Source organism: Cyanistes caeruleus, chromosome Z, assembly GCF_971803275.1.
Source record: "Cyanistes caeruleus chromosome Z, bCyaCae1.hap1.1, whole genome shotgun sequence".
Classification (NCBI taxonomy): domain Eukaryota; kingdom Metazoa; phylum Chordata; class Aves; order Passeriformes; family Paridae; genus Cyanistes; species Cyanistes caeruleus.
Window position 1 is genome coordinate 31,507,617 of NC_141732.1, and position 23,893 is coordinate 31,531,509.

Consider the following 23,893-nt stretch of genomic DNA (forward strand, 5'->3'; position numbering starts at 1 on the left):
ACAATGCCCTGTGGCCTTAAATTTCTGTGTATTTCTTACAACAGAAAAAACCTCAGCATTCCATTCACTGAAAATCCAAACAAGACATAATTATTCTCATTTAAAGGCTACAATGAGTATAGGAAAAAAACTAAAGCAAACGGATTTATCATGTTTGGGAATCAAGATTTAAAGGGAGCACAGAAGAACAGAGCTACTTTCTTTCTTAGCTCCTTTTTTGACACTGCCAAAACTCATATGGTGAAAGCTGACAATTACAGTTCAACAAACACTCCATCTGTTCCAAGGATCCACTGCTTTCCACTCCAAATTATTTCTTCAGACTATTTACCAAAAGCTGAGAAATAGATTCTTTGAAAAGTTAAATAGTGAGACTACTAGGTGCCCTATAGAGCAACTTTTACCACAGAATTTACTCTAAAGCTAAATAAACCACAAGCACATCACAAAAAATCACGTTGAGGGTGGATAGCTTCACTGTAGTGGCTGAGCAGGCACACAGACTCTCCTCTGTAACCTCCTTCTCACTCACTGAGGAGTGAGACAGATCTCTAAGTGGTTACCTATAGAGCTTGTTTCCAGAGCTGTCAGCCTCTTAAATGTCTTAAACCCACTTAAATAGATAAATAAATTTTTTATAATGGAAATTATAACAAGAACATAACCATGTCTGCAATCCTCTACAGATTGTGAGGTTGTTTTACAAAAACAGTTGTTATAACAGTTATACACAATTATTGACAGTTCTTCTATTTCCATACAACCAGCTCCCTGTAAGTGGGAGAGTGGTTGAGGGAAGAGGCTCTTTACCAGAAAATGAATAAACCAGAAAGACAGGGGAAAGCAGAGAGGGAATACCAGACTACAGGTTGACTGGTAAGAGGCCAGAGACCATTGTGCCAGTATCAACACAGACAAGGTTAAATATAATATTTCTAACAATATATAACTTAATTGCATTCATGTTTGTTTGGTTGTTTGGGGTTTTTTTCCCTTTTAAACCATAGAGGAACACCAACACCACAAAATGAAGATCCCACTAAACCTGGCTATCCCTACTCTGAAATTATATTCCTTGAAACTAGCTCCTCAGTGAAAGCTGCACTTAATCACAGCTCTTGAAATCCTTCTTTAGATAGTTTGAATGAGGTACGGCAAATGAAGGAGGAAGAGATTAACAGGATTAAGCTGAGAAGAGTGTGTTCAGGGTTTCTGTGAACAGGTCTTACTTATCCAACTCTGGATCTCCTCATTGAACTTACTTGCTAATGGTAAAGTCAGCCCAAATACCATCCACTGGACATGTTTTGGTTTTTTTTTGTTTGTTTGTTGTTTTTTTATCCCCAGAACACCTATCTTTAGACTAGAAAGATTCAAAGCAATGAATGAATTTCTAAGTTTCATCCACTTAACACTTTAAAGCTGTTGTCCTATTAGTAAGGTCATACATAGGGCTGTTTTGTTTTCTGAGTATATCATCTTTCAAGATTTATTTCAGTTCCTTTGAAGAATGAACAATTGTCATATTTGTTGTCGTTAATTTATATGAATGAAAATAGAGATTTTAATTAGTACTATGCCTATGGTGAATCTAACCAAAGGCTGCTGCAGAACAGGTAGGAATAAACAGTACCTAACACAGCAACAAAGGTTCCCTCTCTGATCACTTGTGAGATGCAGAACAGGTAACAATATATATGTTCAGTGACTGCATTTCATTCAACAGCTTTATGAGCAGTACTCAGATAGTATGAGGTAGTATCACATCCAAATATGGGACTGATGTGAAAATCAGTCAAAAGGATTCTTTTGAAAGGCAACTGACCCCAGGAACAGATCCCTAAGTAGGGACTTGCTCACCTAAGAGATACTCAGAACACCAAATTCAACACAGCATATATCTGTTCCTGAACTGCAAGATCAAAAGCCTCCTGAACAATTTTATCAACAATTTCATACAAAAAGTGGTAAATAGAAAAGACAATGAAAAGCATGTGTGGGCCAGCATGCTTTATCTGCAACAAAGGTTGAAGAGGAGGCAAGAAAGGAATAGGTATACAAGTCCTGTTCTAATAATGCTCAAAAGGTATCTATAGCATCTCTTTATGGGACTGTCCAATCATCTCTTATGTAATATGAATACGGCACAGTCCAACACAAGTAGACTTGTCCCTTTCCTTTTCCTGTCAATTCAGAGTGAGACAAAGGTTTCGTGAACAATGAGCTTTGACTCATTGACTTTTTTCTGGCTTTTATCAGAGTCCAGCATTTTAGAGACCAGATGTCTTTCCCCTTCTGCAGTTTCTTCATGTTTGATTTAATTGACAACAACAGAATATGCTGGGAGGAGAAGTAGACTGAGAGTATTTACTGATTTCATTCTTAGCTTACAATAGGCTAACCATCAGGATATAAGTTCCTTCACAAGTGTCTTATTACAAATACAATGGGGGAGCATCTAGGGCTGAATGCTTGTGTGTTAGGGATTATTAGTTGGTTCAGTAAAACCCATCAGCACACTATTGTGCTACCTGCTCCCCATATCTGCTGACAGAAAACACTTTCTTCATATGCAAACCACAAGAAAACAGAACAATATTGAAATACTCCATGGAAACTGACAATAGTCAAAAAAGAGATTTTTTAGGCTTCAGGCATTAGCTTGAGCCTTTGTGAAATTAAGTCACACAAGGTTCTCACTCTGGCCTGAGAAATCATAAGGAGGAATCCAAACAGTCCTTGGAGAAGGAAAACAACCTCTGCAGGTGTTGTTTTGATCTTTGTTTAATTGCAAGAAACAGTCAAGGGGTGGTGTTCCCAATTGTCCAATGATAGTGATGTGTTAGTTTAATAACCAATGAAAGTTTCACCTTTTGGACCTTCTCAGGACGGTCCATAAAAGAAGATCAGGAAGAATAAAACTTGCTCTCTTTTGCAACCACGACAGGAGAGTCTGTGTCATACTTCTGCCATTCCTAATACTGTACAACAATACTCCATGGCAGAAACTTGGTATAATAAAACCCTGCAGAAATACCAGTGTAAGAAAAATCACCTTTCTCTCTGCACCTTCAACCAATCATCAACTCCAAAAATCATTTACCCTGAAGAAACAAAAAGCAGCCAATGCTTGAGGAATCAGACCCATTTTTCACTACACAAAATATATCACACTGCTTCCTCTGATATCCTCCTTCTTCTTGCCATATTATCAAAGTCCTGATTAAAAATGTAGTTAATGCATCCTTTCTACATATTAGAGTAGAACAGAAAAGTCATGGAAACTATTAAACAAAACACAGATTTGTCCAGATAAATAGCCATTAAGTCCGAGAGTAAGGTATTTCAAAGGTCTGGAAACACTGATAGACACAGCCTCCATCTACCAATTAATCACAGGTCCTAATTGCCTATAAAGTCCAAAATATTGGGCTGAACTAATCTAAACGTATGGCATTTTTCTTGTTTGTTACTTATCTGGGCCAACTAATTTACAACTTACATTTCTTACAGCAAGCTCACAGCTTTTCCATTTGAAGGCAGTAAATCAGGACCCATTAATTAAAACTGCTTAAAATCATGCAAGTACATGACATTTCAAAAGTATAACTTTTTTGTTGTTGCATGCAGTCACAGCTGAATATTTATGCTGTCTACACTGCACAATGCACTCTTCCACTTTCAGCAAGGATACTTCAACCTGCTTGTACCACTTTTCAGAGAGAATATTATAAAAGGAAATTTGTGAAGCTGTTAACAACTCTCTCATCTGGGCTGTCTGCTTAAATAACAGCAATTCTTATTAGTTTTATGTAGTACTGAAAACAATACTTTGGAGAATAATTCACTTCACAACTTCTGAGTTTTGGATGAGAAATCAAGAGAAGGTGGGAGGGCTAAGCTCACTGCATTCCCGACTCTCCACTGTCTTGAACATAAATGTACACACTAGGAGAGCAGTGACTAGTTTTGCTTTCCATCCATTTTGTATCTGTCTAAGTAGCTGGACAAAGTGTGAAGTCATACAAATTTGATTAGCTTTCAAGAAGGTAATAATGCAATGCTGATCACTCTCTGCGATTAACCTGAGGAGCTCATCAGGGACAAACATTTAAGGCTAACAAACTCTAACATACCAAGCAACCACAGTTAATATTTCATACACTGCATACTATTTCTGATCCCTCCTCCTCCCCACCTGTTGTTCAACAGCTTTAATGTCCTTAAATATGTGGGAAGAGAACACACCTACTCCAAGAATGAAAGGCAATTTATGCTTTATGACTTCTTCCTTACACTTACCTACACTTGTAGGAAATATATCCTCATTGTTGATTTGCACCTCGATCCAGTCCATGAGAAGATTCATATATTGGGGTGCTGGCAATGCTGTGGGCTTCTTGTACCTCAAGTCATCCTGCCACCGGTACTCATACTTGGGGCCTCCAGACATCACTGGGCAGGTCCTCTCCGTGCAGAACTCACAGATAGTTCCATAAATGAGGTTGATCCTGTTGAAGAAGTCAACAACATGAACAGCCACCCAGTCATTCTGGTCTTCACCACTGGGCAACTGCACAGCTGCTTTCAAGTCCACGCCTGAGTTGAGAGATGCTTGCGCTCGTTTGTGAAGTTCAAACCTCTGGGTTCCAGGTTCAAACTTGCGTTTTGGGCGGAAAGTCTTATCTTTATTAAAGACTTGCTTGAGTGCTATGGACATGTCTGCTAATCTTCTGCACTGAAGTAGCTGGCAGGAAAGCACGTCTGAGATTTAATGCAAGTATCTGAAGACAGCTGCTCTCTATCACAGGCTTTCCAGGCCCTGCTCTTTTTCCCAGAGAAGCTTGTATCAACTTCAGAGCAATTTATTAGCTCTTCCTCTTGAAAGCCTCCCTGAGAGTTTCATTTCCCTAAGGATATAGAAATGATACACATCAATGGCAAGCTCAAGTCTGGTCTTGTCAGTTTGCTACTGTTTTACCAGAATTTTCTAGCAATTACAACAGGAAAAATAATATATAACAAGCAAGCCTTAAAAACTGCCCAACCCCTAATTTGAAGATTTAATTTTTTTTAAGTGTCTCATTTTTTGAAGTATTAGGGAATTAACTTCTCTGTTCTTTTTAAATATCTACCCAAATAGAAGCTTTTAAAGATGAAAATTCAATACATCTTGTATGATCTTCAAATTTAAAACCAACTTTTTCACGTTACTACATTTTTATAATCACTGCCTAACATTCAAAATGTGCATATAAGTTCAGTAGAAAAAATACTATGTGACAATTTAGAATCTTGATCTAACTGCTCCTAGAGCTACCAACGGGGCATCTAAGTATTTTTATAGCTTCAGTGCTCATCTCTGTGGGAAAAAAATTAATCAGCAAGAAAAACTTATCCATATCTGTTCTCTGTTTTAAATTATTGAGGTATTTGCTTTTGCAAACCACATAGAACCTAGTAAGAAGGACAACTATAGTATTGCGCAGAAATAATTCCTGTTTCCCACAAAACTGTATAGAGATTACTACTTTCATTGACTCACCTTCAGAAATTAGTGGACTTAGATTTCTATTGGATTGTGTGGAACTATTAGCAATCGTGAAGCCACTTTTTTATAACTTTATTCATCTTCTTTGCAGGGGAATACTTGGTACTGTTCTTACAAAAGCAAGAGCACAGACTTTGTGTTGTTCCATCTAACCTAAGCTGGCAATTGAATGGTTTCCACAGAGAGCCTGACTGAACAAATAAATTACTGCATTAGAGCTTTATTTGCTCTTATATATACTTATACATGAAAAATAGTATATTATCATTAAATATATACACTTAGGAGAGACAGGATAGATAGACAGACAGACAGATAGATAGATAGATAGATAGACAGATAGATAGATGCTGTTTCAAATAAACTTTTGTTTCAGTACTGAAGATTTTATTAACAATTTTAGAGAGTAAACATTTCATTCTGTGCAATATTTAAAATAAATTAATTAAATCAAAAAATCCTCTTCCAAATATGTGAAAGACTAGCATGCAAGCTAATTTGCTGTCAAGCAGCAGTCACACAGAATCAGCTGAGAAGTGCTTGCTTCAACTTTTCCTGATGGCATGATAGAGGAATATTCCAATCATGACCTCATAAACAGTCATTTTTTTTCTGTATCTGCAAATCCAAGAAATTTTGGAATGAACTCCAGTGAGATTATTGTCATATCTGACATGTCCCTTGAGTAATATTCAAAGACAGAGATACTGAATATTCCAGTCCAGAAATTCTTTCCCTGACAAAGGTCAAGGAAAGAAGATTTTAAACAAAAGTAGCCTTAGAACAGTTAAGTGTCATTGGCAGGAAATGAAGGTACTTTTAAATAGTCAACTTTGCCCTACAATTTGTTGTTTAAAACTTCCAGCTCTCAAATACTCTGTGGCAGCCATCTGTATTTGTTTATTTAAAAGCCCTTAAAAATATAGGTGTGTAGTGCTGCATAGACTGAGCCTGTGACTGACGCACTTGGAGATGGCAGGGAGCCAGTGTCCCAGTTTGCAATAATAAGCAGGTTAAGTCCAGAATTTTACAGCTCAGGTAACTTCCCCACATTAATATACCTGGTGTTCTTCTGTAGTTTGACTCCATCACCTGCAAATACTCACCAGAACATGCAAGAAGTTTTATTTAAAACAACAAGCTGAGCAGCAAATAAAACTCATCTTCAAAAGAGACATTTTGAAGCACAGTACTCACTGCAATTAAAGCTCCTTCAAGAAAAACAGAACATACTGTATTTTGTAAGCTGTTTTCTACTAAATACGCAAGCATAATTAGTCACATTAAATAATGTTTCCCACTCCTTTCCATATATTCAGGAAATCTGCATAAAATCAATTAATTCAGAGAAAATTCAATCAAAACATCCAGCAAACAACACATCATCTCAAGTCTTATGTTGATGTTGAAAGTCTCTGTGGAAGCACACACAAATTCTGCTTAAATTCACCTCAAAGACTCATCCAAAAGATTACTCTACTGTGCCGCTAGATTAAATTATTTAACTCACCAGGGCAGAATCAGAACAAGCAAGAATTTCCTATATATATTTTGGGTCTGGAAAATCTTCTGTTCAGTATCCTGCAATAAAAGGATGTGCAATGCTAGGGGATGAAGACTTGCCTTCTCATGTATTCTCACAATTAAGAATGAAAAATAGAAAATTCTAAGACCTGACCTTCAAGAAAATACTAGAGTGAATCAACCCTTTGAAATTCTTTTTTTGCATCCTGGTTTTTCATGGTATTTGCTATCTACTTAACCATTGTCTTTACTCAAAATTAGCAGAAATTAACAAAGAAGTAAGAATTTAGGCTTTGTCTAAACATTTACAAACAACATCACTACTACCTCCTTGGAATAAAGAAGCTTTCCCTTTACTCACAGGAGACAAAGGAACATACCTTATTTTCAGTAGAGATCAAACACAGACATTTTAGGTTTGGATCCTTGAGGCTGACGCTAATGGGAGAACTCTAGCCAAAGTTGTTGGGCTCTATGAGCATCTTTTCTGCTTAGGTAATAAAGTGGCAGGTGTTAATGGTAGTAGGTAGTAGGTAATAGTGGCCACTCCTTTGCTTAGGCCTGAATCACTAATCCCTTGCAGGAACTCAATTGCCTTTAGACTTCCAACTTCCTGTACTGTGTTTAAATCAACAATCATGACAACAGTTTTTTCATTCATCACAAATCACATACTGTCATTTAAAACCTTGCATGGGGGAACTTAAAAATCAAAGCTATTGCTTTAAAATTGCATAACATTAGCAAAATGAAAACTCATCAGATAGCTTCAACAACAAATGATAAACAAAATCTCACCATTTTTAAAGCACTGAGAATGTAATTTGCCTTGCCAGTCATCACATTTGCTTCTATGACAGTTTACACCTTACAAGCATGAAAAGTGCTTTGAGTTTCATTATCTCAATTGGTCTTGGGAGAATTGCTTCAGAGCTGAAACACTGTGGGCAATGTAGTATGGATCAGACTAAGTCATAACTCCTTGAAATCTGTGGTACAGTAGCACCCACCTTCATTCCATATAAAACTAAATTTGTCTTTTGATAAGAGATACCTTGTAGTTTACAGTTATAGTAATGCTAGCAGAACTGCTCCTGTCTTACACTTGTGTCAAAAGTGATAAAAACTGCCTTCTAATTTTTTATGACAGGTTCTGACTATACATAAAGGTATAAAGAATAATATTATCACTCATGGCATTTGGCTTAATGCAGTGTCCTGCACGTCCCTCTGAACTAAATGACTGTTCTGGTATGGACAGCTCAGAGAGGTAATTCCTCCCAATGACTCAGTTTCTCTTCTTTCTTTCTAAGAACAATGTATTTCTGGGACAGTAACCAAAATCTTTTCCTGATGGACTATTCCACAGCACATATAATGCAGCTGGGTGAATTCCCTTACTGGAAGAGCCATGCAGAGAATGGTAACCACAGACGTGGAAATGATCTCAGGACAACCAGACCTCATAAGCTTCATCCATGGCATCAGCACCACAGTGACCAACACTGTCTTCCAGTTTGTGCACAGAGAGAGATAAAAACTTGGCCTAAAATCAGGTGTATCAACATATGGAAATAATAAACCAATCCTACCCATGAAGATACCATTAAAAAAACCCACAACAAACAACACATCATGACCAGCATCCTATCAGAGTCACTGCTGAGTTAAAAGCATACTCTATCATTTCCCCATGCATTTTCTACTAAATCACAGGTAACTAGAATGTTAAATGACACACTGTTTATAGACACGTACCTTTCATCATGATATTCTAAGGAGAGTTACACAAGCTTTAGAGGTCTGCTGGGAAGGTAGCTGATATAAATCCTGTTTTATTAAACCAGGCGGTGAGGAAACATGACTTCCCCAACAAAAAACACACACAGACATGTCTATCCAGCGATACACAATATGAACACCATCTGCATCAACTGACTTCTAAATTTCTATATTTTCTTTTTAAAATCTCTGTTCCTCATTCTTTCAGGAATGATACTGAGTGGTTGAGTGGCAATATCATTTCCTCTAAGGCTGATGGGATTACTTTATGCTAGTAACTACAATAACGACGCTGCAGACTCAAGACACTCAGGTGGATTAGAAAAATGCCTTCTCACAGTCAGAAACACTCCTGACAAATAACATTATCCATTCATTTGACATGCAATAACTACCCTTTGCTTTGTCTGGGCATGGGAAAAAAAAAAGAGCAAGTGATTTTTGCAAGACTAACAAAAACCCACAATTGTAAATAATCACAGGAATCAGCATAGTGTTTCTGTAATCAAAGTGTTAAGGCCCAATGGAGCAAATGTAAATAACCTTTGATACTTTTCTAATGTAAAAGACTGGAAAGGCTAAGCTAGATACAATAGATAGCTGTCTTTAAAACTGTGTGCTTTAAAAATATCCTACAAAAATAGTGTGCAGCTATGTAACAAGAGATAAACAGTTGCTAAATTGGATCAGCCTAAAATAAATAATTTATGATTCTGCAAAAATACTGAGGTTTTCATAGGGATAAAATTGAAGATTATTGTTTGGCTAAGGAACACAATCACTGCCATGATTGAGTAGGAATGGCTTGGATTAGGGCACAATACATGACATTTTTAGTAATTTTTAGACTAATGCCCTTAACCATAGCATCATATTTCCCATGAGCATGTTAGGTCATGTTAGGTAGAGCTATTTCATTTATGTAAGTTCCTTTCTATACAAATGGAAAAGCCCGCCTTTCCTTTCACTCAAATTGGTTGCACAAAACAATTAGAAGTTGACTTAAGCAGCAATAATTTCTGTGATGAAGTGCATCAGCTGTTCAACAGCAGCAGAATCAGGTATGAGTGCTCAAATCTTTGATGGTAATTGCTGTTCAATAATGCAAATTGAAGCATGTATTTTCTCAATGGGGATAAATGTCTATGTTTTAACAGAAGACTTTCTGCTCAACTAGCACCATTCTAGTGCCTTTTACAGATCTTAAATCCAATTACATCTCCTCTGAAATTCTGCAAGACTACACTGATCACCACAAAGGTACCAAAAGTACCCTGACACTTACTCACTACAAGCTTATATTGGTTACAGACTCCATGGCATTCTAGTTAGGAATGTGGACTTATAATTTAAGGTAAACTGAAATAAGTATCTCTTAGAACTACAGCAAAGAAACTACAAAAAATAAATAACTTAGATTACACTGAAATTCCTATTATCCAGGAATATGAGGTCTTGACTCATTATAGACTCATAGTCATGCAGGGGTATTTACGGCTACATATTTTTTTCTGAAAAGTCAGTTCCTCTTCTCTCCTTTCATATTCCTACCTTCTTGACATCTCCCCTGTGATACCTGGCCCAGGCATTCATACATCCCCTTGCAGGTAGCTGTATGAGACTCACACATAAACTGTAATAATTAAAAAAAAAAAGGATTTTTCATCCCAATTAACTTCTTTGATCCCATTTGGTCACACAGGACAGGGAAAAGTACAACATAAGAAAAGATGTATGGAAGGCAGAGGATGAGACAGATGGACTAAAACCTCATGGGAGTGGTTATTTAGCCACAGCCACTTAAGTGAATTACAGTGTTTGCCATGACAATTTCAGACCTCCCGAACTTTCAAGTAGATTGGGAACTCCCTCCTATTAGTTCCCTTTAGTTCAGGCTACTAACAGAGTGACAGATCACAGTGGAGCAGGCAGTTCTGCCATTCCCTTTGAATGCTGTTTTTCTTCATTGCACACAGGTTTTTCCAGCTCTCTCTCTGGTTCACAGGCTTTTTTACTGGTCTGAGCTGTTGGTAGCATATGTGCAAGCACTGTAAATCCTGCACCACTAATCCTGAATCACTAAACCACATTCTCTAACTACAGAACCAGCTTCTGCTCTCTGTTATCAAGCCCCTGTTACCTGCTACATCCTTCCACCACCAATAAAGCAAAGCCTTTACAGCTGCATGTGCTTTGTATGCAGCTGACCATACTGTTGGACTTGGTGGGTCAGCTTACTAACTGCCTTATGAAGACCAATAGAGCCAGCTCACCCTGCTTCAGCCAAAATCTCTCAGTCTCTGTGGACAGAGACTTCATGACAACAGTGGATGATTTTTAGGCTTTTGTAGTATGCATATTGCAGCATTTTCTGCAACAGAGACCAGTTATCCTTCATTCCTTCAAAATCAATATACTAAGATCAGGTGAAAGAAGTAAAAGCATTTTAATAGCCTTGAAGAAAAAGAGAACACAGACTAAATTACAGTTTGATTCTCTGTTATAACATTTGTTTCCCCCAGATTGCTTAATTCCTGATCCCAAGCCATTTCTGATGATGAAACATTGACTAATATGCATTCAGTGGGAGCTATGATAATGAATTCAGAAAACAGAGCTAAAATTTTACTGTTACACTCTGAAAACTCTCCTTTACGAAACAATAAGGTGTCCTTATCAAACCGTGGTTTGATATCTGTTCTGTTCAGCTTAAATCCTAAACCTACATTACAACTGAGTAAACTTTGAGAGAGTTAAAATATTATATCCTGCCCTCTCCGACACTATCAGATCATCCACACAATTCCCATATGAAAGCCTTAAACCGAGTCCACTCAATTCCACTGAAAAAAATGCTAGTTAGCTCATATGAGCTATAGGGAGCAGAAAAATGCACACACACAAAAATGTCATCTGAGACCTCATGTCAGAGCCTTTCTGTACAAGGCCTATCTGCTAGAAGCCAGCAGTTTATGTGCCCTAGAACTTCAGATACCCTAGTTTGCATGCCCTGGCCAAACTCAAGTTTTATTTTTGGACTAAATCTTAGCTTTAGGAAACCACGTATGTGTTCTACTTTATGAAAAATGTCTCATTCATATATTCCGTCTCAGTGACATTTCAAAAGCCACTCATTTTCTTGTCCAAACAAAGCATGCAAAAAACCAGGGATACCATGGCAGAGTCAAGTTACAAACATTATGCTGGCAGAGACAAATAGCTAACACTCCATGGTGAAAAGAGCACTTCCCACAAGCAAACACACTGAAAACAAGATGTAAAAACTTCAGCTGACACCCATTCAGACCCATTAGCCTTAGTCTGGCTTTTCCCCCCAAAGCTCAGGTTAATGTGGCAGGATGGACAGTAGAGACAAACTGTTGGTGACACAGCACCTTCAGCAACTGTCCTAAGAAATTCATTATATCAGAGGTATTTTCTGAAGTAAAGATCTTCAAGGAGGCTATGACATCCTTACTTAAACTGCACCCTTTCTTAAACACTGATAAATCTGAACATGAACATGATGACTTTCAGTTACAAAAAATTACCCTTAATTCCATGTTGCTAAGAAACAAAACTCACCTAAAATTATGTGGGAGTCAGTGCAGCCCCTCAAATAACTAAAAAATGATAATTTACTTGTGAATATCTTCCAATTAGTTTTACCATAAATCTGTAATCTTTTCCTGAAATGGACCTCCAGCAGCTATAGGACTCATTAACTCATTAACTTTAAAACACAGCTCTGCATGAGTACCAGAAAAGCTAAGTGTATGAAATAACAGCAGAAGTCTACTTTCCATAGTTTGGATCAAAGTGCCCAATATGGCAATACACAGAGTAGCAGCAACTACAGCTGATTATAACAAAATCACCTGAGTAGGATGTGACCCATCAGGATCATCAAGTCCAGCTCCTGGCTCTGTACACGACATGCCCAATAGTCCTAGCATGACCCTGAGAGTACTGTGTAAACATTTCTTGAGCTCTGTCAGGCCTGGTGCTGTGATCAGCACCCCATTCCAGTGCCCAGCCGCTGTCTGGGGGAAGAACCTTTTCGTGACATCCAACCTAAACCTGCCACAACATAAGTTCAGACCATTCCCTCAGGTCCTGTCACAGGTCACTCCAGAGAATCAGTGCTGCCCCTCCTCTTCCCCTCACAAGGAAGCTGTAACTGCAGTGAGGTCCCCCCTCAGTCTTCTCCAGGATGAACAGACCAAGTGACCTCAGCCACTCCTCATATGGCTTTACCTCATGGCCCTTCACCATCCTCATGCCCTCCTTTGGACACTCTCTAAAAGCTCAATGTCTTTCTTGTACTGTGACACTCAAACCTGTCCCCAGAACTTGAGGTGAGGCAGCCTCAGGGCAGAGCAGAGTGGGACAATCCCCTCCCTTGCCCAGCTGTGGTGCTGCGCCTGATGCACACCAGGATGGACATTTTAAAATTTATATCAAAGCGACAAGGGCAAGATATTTGTACAGATATTTTTTGATGAAGATATCACAGATTTATGATTTCACAGTTTATAGGTTGAGGGCATGGTGTAGTCAGAGCCTGCAATTTGGCATGTGACACGATGATTCAGCAGCATGCAGTCACATGGCATAGCCTCTGCAAGTGGTGGTGAGTTCATAACTGTGTAGTTGTGAGATTTATGCTTTCAAAATTCAAAGAAATAAATCATCCACAGTGTTGATTTCTACATCAGTCTTAACTTGCAGGACCGAACTGAATTGACGGCTGGAGAAATTTTTTTTTTTTTTTTCTGGAGAATAATTCTGATCCCCACCATGTAAACTTCAGCATGTTCAAACTTAATATTTGGGCAAAAAGACCTACATAGGGCAAAAAAAAAGAGAATTTGCTAGATGGAAACAATACCTGGGGTGGAGCAACCATCCACACTCCAGAGCTCTAAATCAGCCATTTTGAAAGACTCACTTGGAGGAAAAAACCTGTTTTCCTTGCCATCTGTGAAACCTGAAATATGAAAGCAAGTAAAGGAAGTCAGAAACATCATATATCAAAAAACAGTATTAGAAAGAACACTTAAGCATTATATCTACCTCTTCTGCAGAATGCCAGACCCCTCTCCAATGACAATACAACTAACTGCTGCTGTAACAAGGCTTTAACAGGGGAGAGTTTAGGATAGCAAAAATGTGCTGCCCTTTAATGCAGTTTAGCATTGGTGACTAGCCAGCATTGTATTGACTGCATAGCTCTGCACAGGCTATAAAGTAACAGCACTAGAGGAGCAATGCCATAACAGTATGCTCTAGTGAACAACTGTGGAATTGCCTTGCTCCCCCTACACACTGAAAAGTAACTTCCCAGTTTATGACTCTGCTTTACCCTTCTAGTGAACAAAACTATTTTGAAAGCCTTTTCTGTATCCGCTTAACCCATGGTGTGTTCAGAGGGAATTTAACAAAGCAAACAAAACTAATCACAAACTGATATGAAACAAGGGTTTGGGTAGTTTTTTCTATATAAATTTTATCCATGTAGTAAAGCGCTTCATACACAGAAGTACAGTATTTGATTACTCTTTACTGCTTGTGGTCAGAGCAATTCTCACACAGTATGAGCTCTCCTTCTAACCGTACACACAAAAAATTTACTGTAACAGAGTTATAGCACCAAGCTCTTAAAAGGTATAAATCGAGGAAAGCTACCTTCACTGCAATTTAAGGATCTTGCTTTTCAAACCAAGTTGTCCACAGCTGCGGCCAATAAATATCCAATACTACAAAAAAAGGAACAAAACTCATTATTCATATAGCATATGGACATAACCAGCAAGAAGGGTCGAGTTCTTTCTCCTATGACCACAGCAAGCAGTTTACGCTGAAGCAAAATAAATGAGTGCTCCTTGAGTGTGTGGCCACAGGGAAAGCATAGCTGACAAGCTCTGGAAGGTGCCATCTGCATTGCACTACACTGGCTCCCCACAGCCTGGCAGCGCTCAGTTTAGCTCTAAACAAAAGTCAATTGCTGATTTTTACCAAAAATTGACTGTAAAAGTGGCACAGTTTGAGTGCAGGAGTTGTCAGGTGATTAAGCTTCCTCCTACAGAACTCATTTATGCAGCATGTTTCCCACACTATATCCCCAACAATTTCTGACCCAGAAAAAGGAAAGCCTGGTAGCTTCTTGTTTCTACTTGTACATTTGTGTGCAGCACATGCTGTGACTCAACAGGAAGGTCTTTGTCTCAGATCCCAATCAGAGAACACCATTACAAACTTTTATTTGCTGCTCTAATTAAAAGGTCACTGGGGGGTTCTGTGGTGATGTTTTCTCAGGAACCCTTGAAACCTTAACGCCACTTTCCACCATATTTCACCCCCTGGATTCACAAAAGAATTTTAGTGGGAACTGTTAAAAGCATTGAAATCTTAGCACTTTCCAAGACAGAGCACATGCTGGGAAAATATACTGCAGGACACACTATCTTATCAAAGTCTCATCCAAAACAAAAGGTGGTTACTGTGATAACAGCAGTGGAGGAATTCATAGCATCTTCAGTGTATCATTAAACCATACAAATAACCAATTCACCAGTAAGATTCCTATTCTCTCAAAGTAAGATTTCTTAAGACTGGCACACTCAATGACACTTAAAGACATCAGAACCAGAGGCTAGTTCAAAGCAATCATAGCAAAAAAAACCCCCAAGATATTGTCTCCGCACTCCCCACCCCCTCCCAAAAAAAAACCAAAAACCCCAACCCAAAAAAAAGTCCAAAAGCCAGAAGATCACTGAAGAGAAAAAACATGTCAGATCAGCAGGAAAAGTCACCAAAATTGTGAAGAAGTCATTGGTGTAAACAGCCCTCTTCTATGTGCATTATCTGTACTCAGTCTGAGTCTTCTATCTTAATCTTTTAACAGACCATCTCCAATTTCAGAATTTGAATATATGGCACTTTTATTACGACTTCAGATTCTACTGGTGAAATATTGAGTTAAAAGAAAAGCAAGGATAGCTTCAAAACACAACCTTTGCAGATCATTTGGAGAACCTTATATAAACAGTAATTCATACATTCAATGTAATTGCATTTAGCTGTAGAAAAACAACAACAAAAAATATCCTCCCAAAATATCATTTATTGCTTGATTAATGCCTGAAGTTTCTACCCTGCTGCAGTCCTCACCTCACATCTGTGCATTCTTCTAAATGGGAAGCACTTGGATCAGCAACAGATTTTTCACCCCTTCATCCAGACCATGGCCTAGATGCTATGCCCTCTTTCACATCATGACAGAATCAAGAGCATTTGTTGTATTTTTGAATGTCCTCTTGCCCAGGTTCTTTTATCTCCTTCCCTCTCCTGCCAGAGGAGAGGAATGTTTGTCCTGCCAGAAACAAACATTCTTCAACACATAAAATAATGTGCTAGATCTTTTTTTCATTATATATTTAGCACTTCTGTTACATAGTTGTATTATATTTAGTCTAACATTTTATTTTATCCATTAGAATTAGGTGGAATCTTTAACTACACTGAGGATACTGATTAAATTCACACAGATTTTAGCATTTGTAATTTATTCCTGAATTGGCACAACCCCAAAAAAACCTTAGACCTACTTCCCTCTAGCATGCTTTCATCATTCTAATTGCTACATAACAAATGCTTAGGAAATTGCATTGCTACCTTGCTATTCTTTATCCCGTTTCAATTACATCTTTTGCCACTCACACATTCCATATATTTATGGTTTTGACACAGTCACAAATTATCTGAATATACTCAGCCGTATCACACACAAGATCTGCCATTAGAGAGGCAGGTGCCATCAGAATTTTTGAGGCATCAATCACCACAGATCCCAAGAGTACTCCCAAATAATAATACATCTGTTCTCTGAAAAGAAAGCCACCCAGGTGACTAACTGAGAAGACTGAATCCCCATGACAGTGCAGCAGGGAGTGAAGTCCAAATTTTTTTTAGAAAAATGAGTGAGAATCCAAGATAACAAGTCACAAAATCAAGTTTCTAAGCAAGCAATTTTTGAGCTACTGTCACTGTCTTGAAGACCATCACTCTGGTGTCAGCAAGATGGAAATTTCATCTATGGGTATTTCTTTAGGAGCCACCAATAACACCTGAGTACCAAGGTGCAAAACACAGGAGGTGTATCTGCAGTTGTCACGATTACAGCCACTCAGATGGTTATGAATAGACACACTGTTTCACACACAGAAAACACACATCTCACTGATGCTGTAAGATCAGGCCAAATTCTGAAATGCTTTTGTCTGTTGTTCTTTGTGAGAAACTTCTATACGTTCTATTCATTTCATTTCATTTCATTTCATTTCATTTCATTTCATTTCATTTCATTTCATTTCTTTCATTTAATTTCATTTCATATCATCCTCGACCCTCTTCAATGCCTTAACACTATTTTTTTTCTTTCTTCTCTTCTTTACTCACCCAGCAACTGCATCAGACATTAGTTTAAGTGTCAGCTAAACAGCAGCGCTAAAGCAAAGGCTGTTGGCCATACCCCATTTTGTCTCTATTGAGTCCTAACCCTAGGTTCAACTACGGAAAACAATCAGGCATATACACAAAGATAGTGTAAACCACCTACATTTGCTGCCTTTTACATAATCATGTTCAGACAGGTTCAATTATTAAATTATTGCATGTATGTGGGAGTACATGCAATTAGAGAATTATTCTTGTGGACTTCCTGTTTTAACAGCAAGACAACATACTGCAAGTTAGACAGCCTGTAAGACCAGAACCTATCATGCAATTCTTCACCTGCTTGCTCTAAAATAAAAGGACATTAGGTCCATTTAGGTCAGAGCCATACTGGTGTGAAATACATGGGAATTCAAGATAAAAAACACTACTCATTCTGTTATTCATTCTTTAATACACCCGCTTAAACTGGCATGAAAAATGTGGTATAAGTGAAATATTTATTTAGAGAACATGGTCACTATAAAGGAACATGATAAAACACAGGAAATTAAAACACCGTTATAATTTTAATGGAAAATATACTATTGCCAGAAGATCAGGATTTTCAAAATTCTGCTAAGTTTTATTCTTACATTTCTTTCAGCTCCAACTTCTTTATTATAAAACAAATATGGACATTGGCACTGTATTTTCTACTACTTACTGAAACAAAAAAAAAGTAGGCAAAACAACAGAGAAAACTTGCAATGTTCTAAATATGGAAAAATAAAAACCTTACTTGCAATGCAAGCATACATTCAGATTCAAATCAATGTATTGAACAGAAGCAGACAAATAAGGCTCACAGCAGTAAAATGGTCATGTCTACATTTCAACAAAAAAAAATATTCAGAAGTCCACCCAGACCTCCCTAATGGGTCAAATGAGATTTACTTTATTATAAACATACTGAGAAGTCCTATGAATACAATAAAAATGTAAAGTAAAGGTGCTTCTGGAAATATGCAGGCCCCATGCAAACTGTATCATTCCAAGGTAATTTAGTGAAGCAGATTCTGTCTATAGTGAGTCATGCAGATGTAGCTTGTAGCTGTCCTGTCCCACAGATATATGGCAGGTGCCTTTCAATTCTATAAATTTCATTCAAAGCTTTTAAATTTGATATAATCTCCAGTTTTTCAGGAGACCCACCCATGGAAGTGGAACATAAACCTTAACACAGGTACTCATCCAACACCCCTAATGCCAAGTGACACAATACCCTGAAAAACTCCACAGAACAGATGCCATCTGTGGTACGCTGGACACATAAAACGTATCTGTTGACAGCAGTCTTTGAATAAACTGACTCATATTTCAGCTCCGTGGCAGAGATACTGTACCTAGACTGTGAAACTGCATACTCCATGCCTAAACTGTGCCTTTAACAAAAGAGATTTCAACATATGGCTGCTAAAGGGTAAGGGGTAACCTTATATGCTCACTTCTGATCTCTCAAATCCCTTTGTCATTGGAACTGTTAGATTAATTGTATGGTTTATTCCAGCATCAAGCAGATGTTACAAAACAGCTTCACAGAAAAAAATGCAGGAAACATGTCAAGCTTTATGCTTATGGTCTGCTTAAGACTTCATAATATTTTGGTTTCTAAGGCATTATCAGATGAATTAGTCTAGGGTGCAGATGGTGCACTGCTGTACTACTATTCACAGGAGCATCAAAATATGAGGCCTTGATGGAACATATTCCAAAGCGAAGGCAGCAAGCCAAAAAAAGTGAATTCAACTGCACTTTTTTTTTGTATGAAGGTATAATGAAATGGACCCAGGAAAGGAGATGCCTATGAAGAATACAAAGAATCACCTTATTAATCCAGGCCCCAGTATCCCAGAAAATGAAAATGATCCCTACTATTATCCTACTATTTACTTTTGAATTTAAACACTAGCATGCACACAGAAATATCTTCAGGAATAAACTTTGAGTACAAAGACAACTTCTCATTTAAGTTGTAAGTGCTCTAAGCAGAGAACAAGAATTGAAGCAAGCTTTTTTTCTCCAAGACAGAGGTAAAGAGAAGCACAGAATAGTACAAAACTGTCTCATGAAGACTTAAACTTATGAGCCAGTTAACACCTTCTTAAAGTAAACCAGAAGTCTTTTTGTGGGTAAACATGTTTCCATGTTAGGTAAAATTTCAAATCAATTTTTCATGTCTGTTTTTGCAGACTGTGTATCAGTCTTCTCTGCTATCATACCCATAACACATTCTGTCATGCTTACACATCTGCAAAAAATATTTGCTAGCAGCGGAACATTAGTTCCAGACAAAGAGTTGATGACCCTGTGGAATGTAAGTAGTAACAGTCCCTTTTACCTATTTCTGTTTAAGGAAAATAAAAAAGAAAAAAAACAAAAACCCTCTGGAAATACTTTACCTGTCAATCATGAGATGAAATGGGATGTTAAGGATCTCGTAACTATGACACTTTAAGAAACAGTTCTCAAAGAGGATTTAGCACTTCAGAATTGCTCACAATTGCTTATTTTTATAATATCATTCTAAACCAATCCACTAATGGAAATTCTGCTATCATCTTTCTACAGAACATAAGAGGTAAAAAAGTAGTCTTCACTGCAAACAAAGATTTGGCCTTCCAATATGAAAAATCATGTCAAAAATGTATTTTAGTAGATCTGATTTTTTTTGTGTGTGCTTCCCATGAGGTGCTTTTAAAATAAATCTTGGAATTCAAGGGTCTGAGACATATTTAAAAAACATTCCTCTCATTAGATGAACTATACCAGACTTTTGCATGTCTCTTCCTCTAGTTCAACAAATAAAACTAGTCTGACCGGTCTAAAGAGAAAATTAGCTTTGATCATGAAAAACAGTTAGATTGTGGTGAATGTAGGACAAATGCCTGATAGTATTACTGCAGCTATATAAAAAAAAAATCATTAGGGCATAATTAAATCCCACAATTTACAAATGAAAGAGCAATATGAACAACTCAACAACTCAATGTAGTATCCATCAGCTTAATTTACTGCATTGCTGAGCACAAGTCCATATTATGAGCAGCTAAAGGCCCTGCCTCAGAAATAAAATGATTACAAACAGTAACTCAGCAACTCCACTTTTCTGGACTGTATGTCAAATTGCATGGCATAATAAACAATCACACATATGACAACAAATAAACGCATGAACAAAGTTCCTAAGAAGCAATTCCAGAAACTCAGTTATCTATTAGTATGTTAATTCAGTAGGAAACCATTCATGAAGAACAGAAAGTAAGACAACTGTGCGTCTGGACTGACAGGGTCTAAAATGGACTAAATTCTGAAAAGGCATAGGAGTGAACAAATTTTGATTGTATGATTTGAAGGGATGACATTACCAGCCAGATAGACAATTCCACAGTGAACACAGCTTGATCACCCAAGCCAGCACTGATGCTTCACCACTGCATCCCCAGGACATAAAGATGTGTTGACTTTCTAGTTACCAGCCCAGCCCAGCCCAGCTCTCAATGTGTCACTACATTTTGCTCCTCAAAGCATGAAAACCAGGGAAGGCTTCTGGCCCTTTGGAGCACACTGGTCCAGCAGTATGTTCATGCAAATCAATGCTTCAACAATGTACATTGTGGCTCTGGCACAAATAAATACAGTACTGCAGGACCAAGTGCAGCTGCCACTGCCATGGCAAAAAAGAAAGTAGAACATGGCAAAAGCTAAAGCTTTCATGTAAACTATGTGGGTTATTTTCACAGCAAAGTACATAAACCTGGAGTATTTGTTTCTTCTTGGGTAAGGCATGGGATAGTGGTAAAATACAGGGGATTACAGTTAGAACCAAGGCAATTGGCAGCTTGAAACAATCTTATGTGGCCTCCCCTTGTGACATTACAGGCTCTTATCAGTCAACTTATTTTATTTTCACTGTATTGAGTATGTTGCCATGAAGCACTAGGCTCTAAATTAAAAGGCTCTAACCAGTGGAATTCAGACTCTCAAAGCTAAATTCTTTATCTAATAAATCATTCATTTATCATTAATAAATCCCTATTATAATGTGAAGCTTTCTACTGTGCTGTAAATTAACTTCTTATACCTTACTTTGTCTTAGAAGACATTGAGTTATGACCATCTGCATTGGATTTCCATGGCCTGGTTTTGGAAATGGCAGGGGTGGGAGGGAAGGAAAGGGAGGGATTCTGGGATGGCTTTGGTGAAAAGATACTGGACACTTCTTCCATGTCTTACAGAGCCAGTTCCCAGTGGCTCTAAAGACAGATGTGCCTGTGGACAAGACTAGACCAATTAGGTATGGTGCTAACTCCTCTGTGTTAACATATTTAAGAAAAAAAAAACCAAAAGGGGGCATGTAGTTGTAATTGTGACCAGCGAAGAGCAGAATGAGAAGACGTGAGAAGAACAATGCTCCAGACACCAAGGTCAGTGGAGAAGGGGGGGCAGGAGGTGCTCCAGGCATGGGAGCAGAGATTCCCCTGCAGCCCCTGGTGCAGCCCATGGTGAAGCAGCTGCGCCCTGCAGCCCATGGGGGATGCAGAGATCCACCTGCAGCCCATGGAGGAACCCCACAGTGGAGCAGGAGAATGCCTGGAAGAGGCTGTGTCCCCATGGGACACTGGTGGAGAGAGGGGCCCTGCTCCCAGGCTGGAGCAGCCCGTCCTTGATGGGCTGCACCCCGTGGAAGAGTGACCCACACTGCAGCAGTCTGAGGGGGGCTGATGCCCATGGAAAGCATTAATGTGCAGCAGGTCACAGGGAGCTGGTGCTCATGAGATGGAGCTGCATCAGAGGAGCTCATGGAAAACTGTTTCCTGTGGGAGGGACCCCAGGGAGCAGCAGGGGGTTGAATCCTCTCCCTGAGAAGCAGAAGGCTTGGGTGATGAATTGACCATAACCCCCATTCCCCAGAGGCAGAGCTGGAAAGAGGGAGGGGTGGGGGAAAGGTGTTGTAAAGGGCTCATTTTACTTCTCATTATCCTGCCTCTGATTTTGTCAATAATAAATTCAACTCATATTTCTAAGTTGAACCTGCTTTGCACGTGACATTATTTGATGAGTGATCTCCATCTTGGTCCTAATCTCAACTCAGAAACCCTCTGTTAAATTTTCTCTCCTCTGTCCAGCTGCAGAAGGGTGTAAGTGAGCAGTTTTGGTGTGTAGTTAGCATCTGGCCAGGGTCAACCCATGACACCGTCTTTTAATCCTAGCTAGGTTCCTAGATAAGAGCATGAGTAGGAAAGACTTTGGAAAACAGAAGCTGTATTGGTGATGTAAGCTCTCAGGCCTTTATTTGTTTGCTAAGTTCTGTTTTGTTAACATGTTAGTTTACAGTATGATGCACAATACAGTGCATTGAAAGGAGGTTATCAGTTATTGAGGTTATCATAGCAGACTCTGATGCCTCATGCTATGTGGATTCTGCCATCTGTCTCAAAGGAAAAGCCTTGAGAATTCTGGGGACTGGAGACTGCAGGAAACCTTTCTGGCTGAGTGAGAGAACTGGGTTATAAAGGCATCTCCCAGCTTGTGCTCCAGTTGTACTGTTAAGAAATTGATTATTCTTAATTTGCAATTCTGCCTAAAAAAAAATATGTGACCTGGGGATTGCATTTGGGTGATTGTATTTTGTAAAGCAGCACACACCAGAACTCAAGATTGCCAGAAGCAAAAAGAAGAAAGTTCTGCACCCTTCAGACTCCTCATAAAAGAGGGAGAAGCTGCTTAGATGTATAGCCAGGAAGGAATGCAAAATCCCTTTACTTGCAAAGGATTTTGCAAGAAGAATACTAAGGGAATTAAATCATATACCCGCTGTGTTGTACTCTACAGATAACAGCCAGGAGTTAACTTTGACAATCCTTGTGGGTCCCTTCCAACTTAGGACACCCTGTGATTCTGTTTTTTTGCAGATCATCCTATTAATTTCCTCCATTACAGGGGACAAATGCTTCAGCAGAGGCTTTTCAAACTAAGCACTTTTGTTGCAAGACAAGATCTCTTAAAGGTAATGTGAAATCAAGATTTTGTTCAGGAATTACAGTGGCATGCCAGCAATATCTTACATACTAAATATTACACTTCTGGATTCTCCCATTCTGTGCATCCCAATGGAAGCACGCTGCCCCTGCAATCTGCCATATTTGATGACACTGCAGAAACCAGTACATCACTAGTGCAAAGCACTAGGAAAATGTAGAAGTTAAGAAATTACACCTGCAAGCATAATGAGATATACAATCTAAGAGAAATTTTATTCCTTTTTAATTCTATAAAAGTCATTAATGTAATTAATGTAATTAATCAAAATTATCAAAATCATTGTCTCATGTAAAAAATATGTCTCCTCAAATGCTTTAGGAACAACAGATGAAAGCAGGAAATACGAGAGCAAGTCATTTGTCTAAGACCACACACCAGGCCAATAGAATACCAAGGAAGGAAAGCACAGTTGCCTCATTTGGAGCTGCCATCTGTTCATAAAGCTAGACTCCAAGCACATTCTTTAAACAGATTTGGCCCCCTGTGTTTAACTCA

The 23,893-nt window shown here is 38.5% G+C and overlaps 1 protein-coding gene across 42 annotated transcripts in view; it reads right to left on the reverse strand.

Annotated features, from left to right (window-relative positions):
- The window catches only part of MOB3B (MOB kinase activator 3B), a 93,605-nt gene that overhangs the window by 50,205 nt on the left and 19,507 nt on the right, over positions 1–23,893 (reverse strand). For 3 of the 42 annotated variants that reach the window (XM_086869659.1, XM_086869658.1, XM_086869654.1), the window contains exons 2-7: positions 14,546–14,616; positions 13,749–13,847; positions 7,062–7,132; positions 6,658–6,762; positions 5,546–5,709; positions 4,303–4,910 (exon numbers count right to left, since the gene is read on the reverse strand). In XM_086869659.1, coding sequence (XP_086725785.1) covers positions 4,303–4,720 — 418 coding nt within the window. In that variant the 5' untranslated portion in view covers positions 4,721–4,910; positions 5,546–5,709; positions 6,658–6,762; ... (1 more) ...; positions 13,749–13,847; positions 14,546–14,616. Of the gene's footprint in view, positions 1–4,302; positions 4,911–5,545; positions 7,133–13,748; positions 13,848–14,545; positions 14,617–23,893 lie in introns of all 42 variants that reach the window. The other 39 variants (XM_086869669.1, XM_086869665.1, XM_086869663.1 and 36 more) reach the window with 17 other exon arrangements.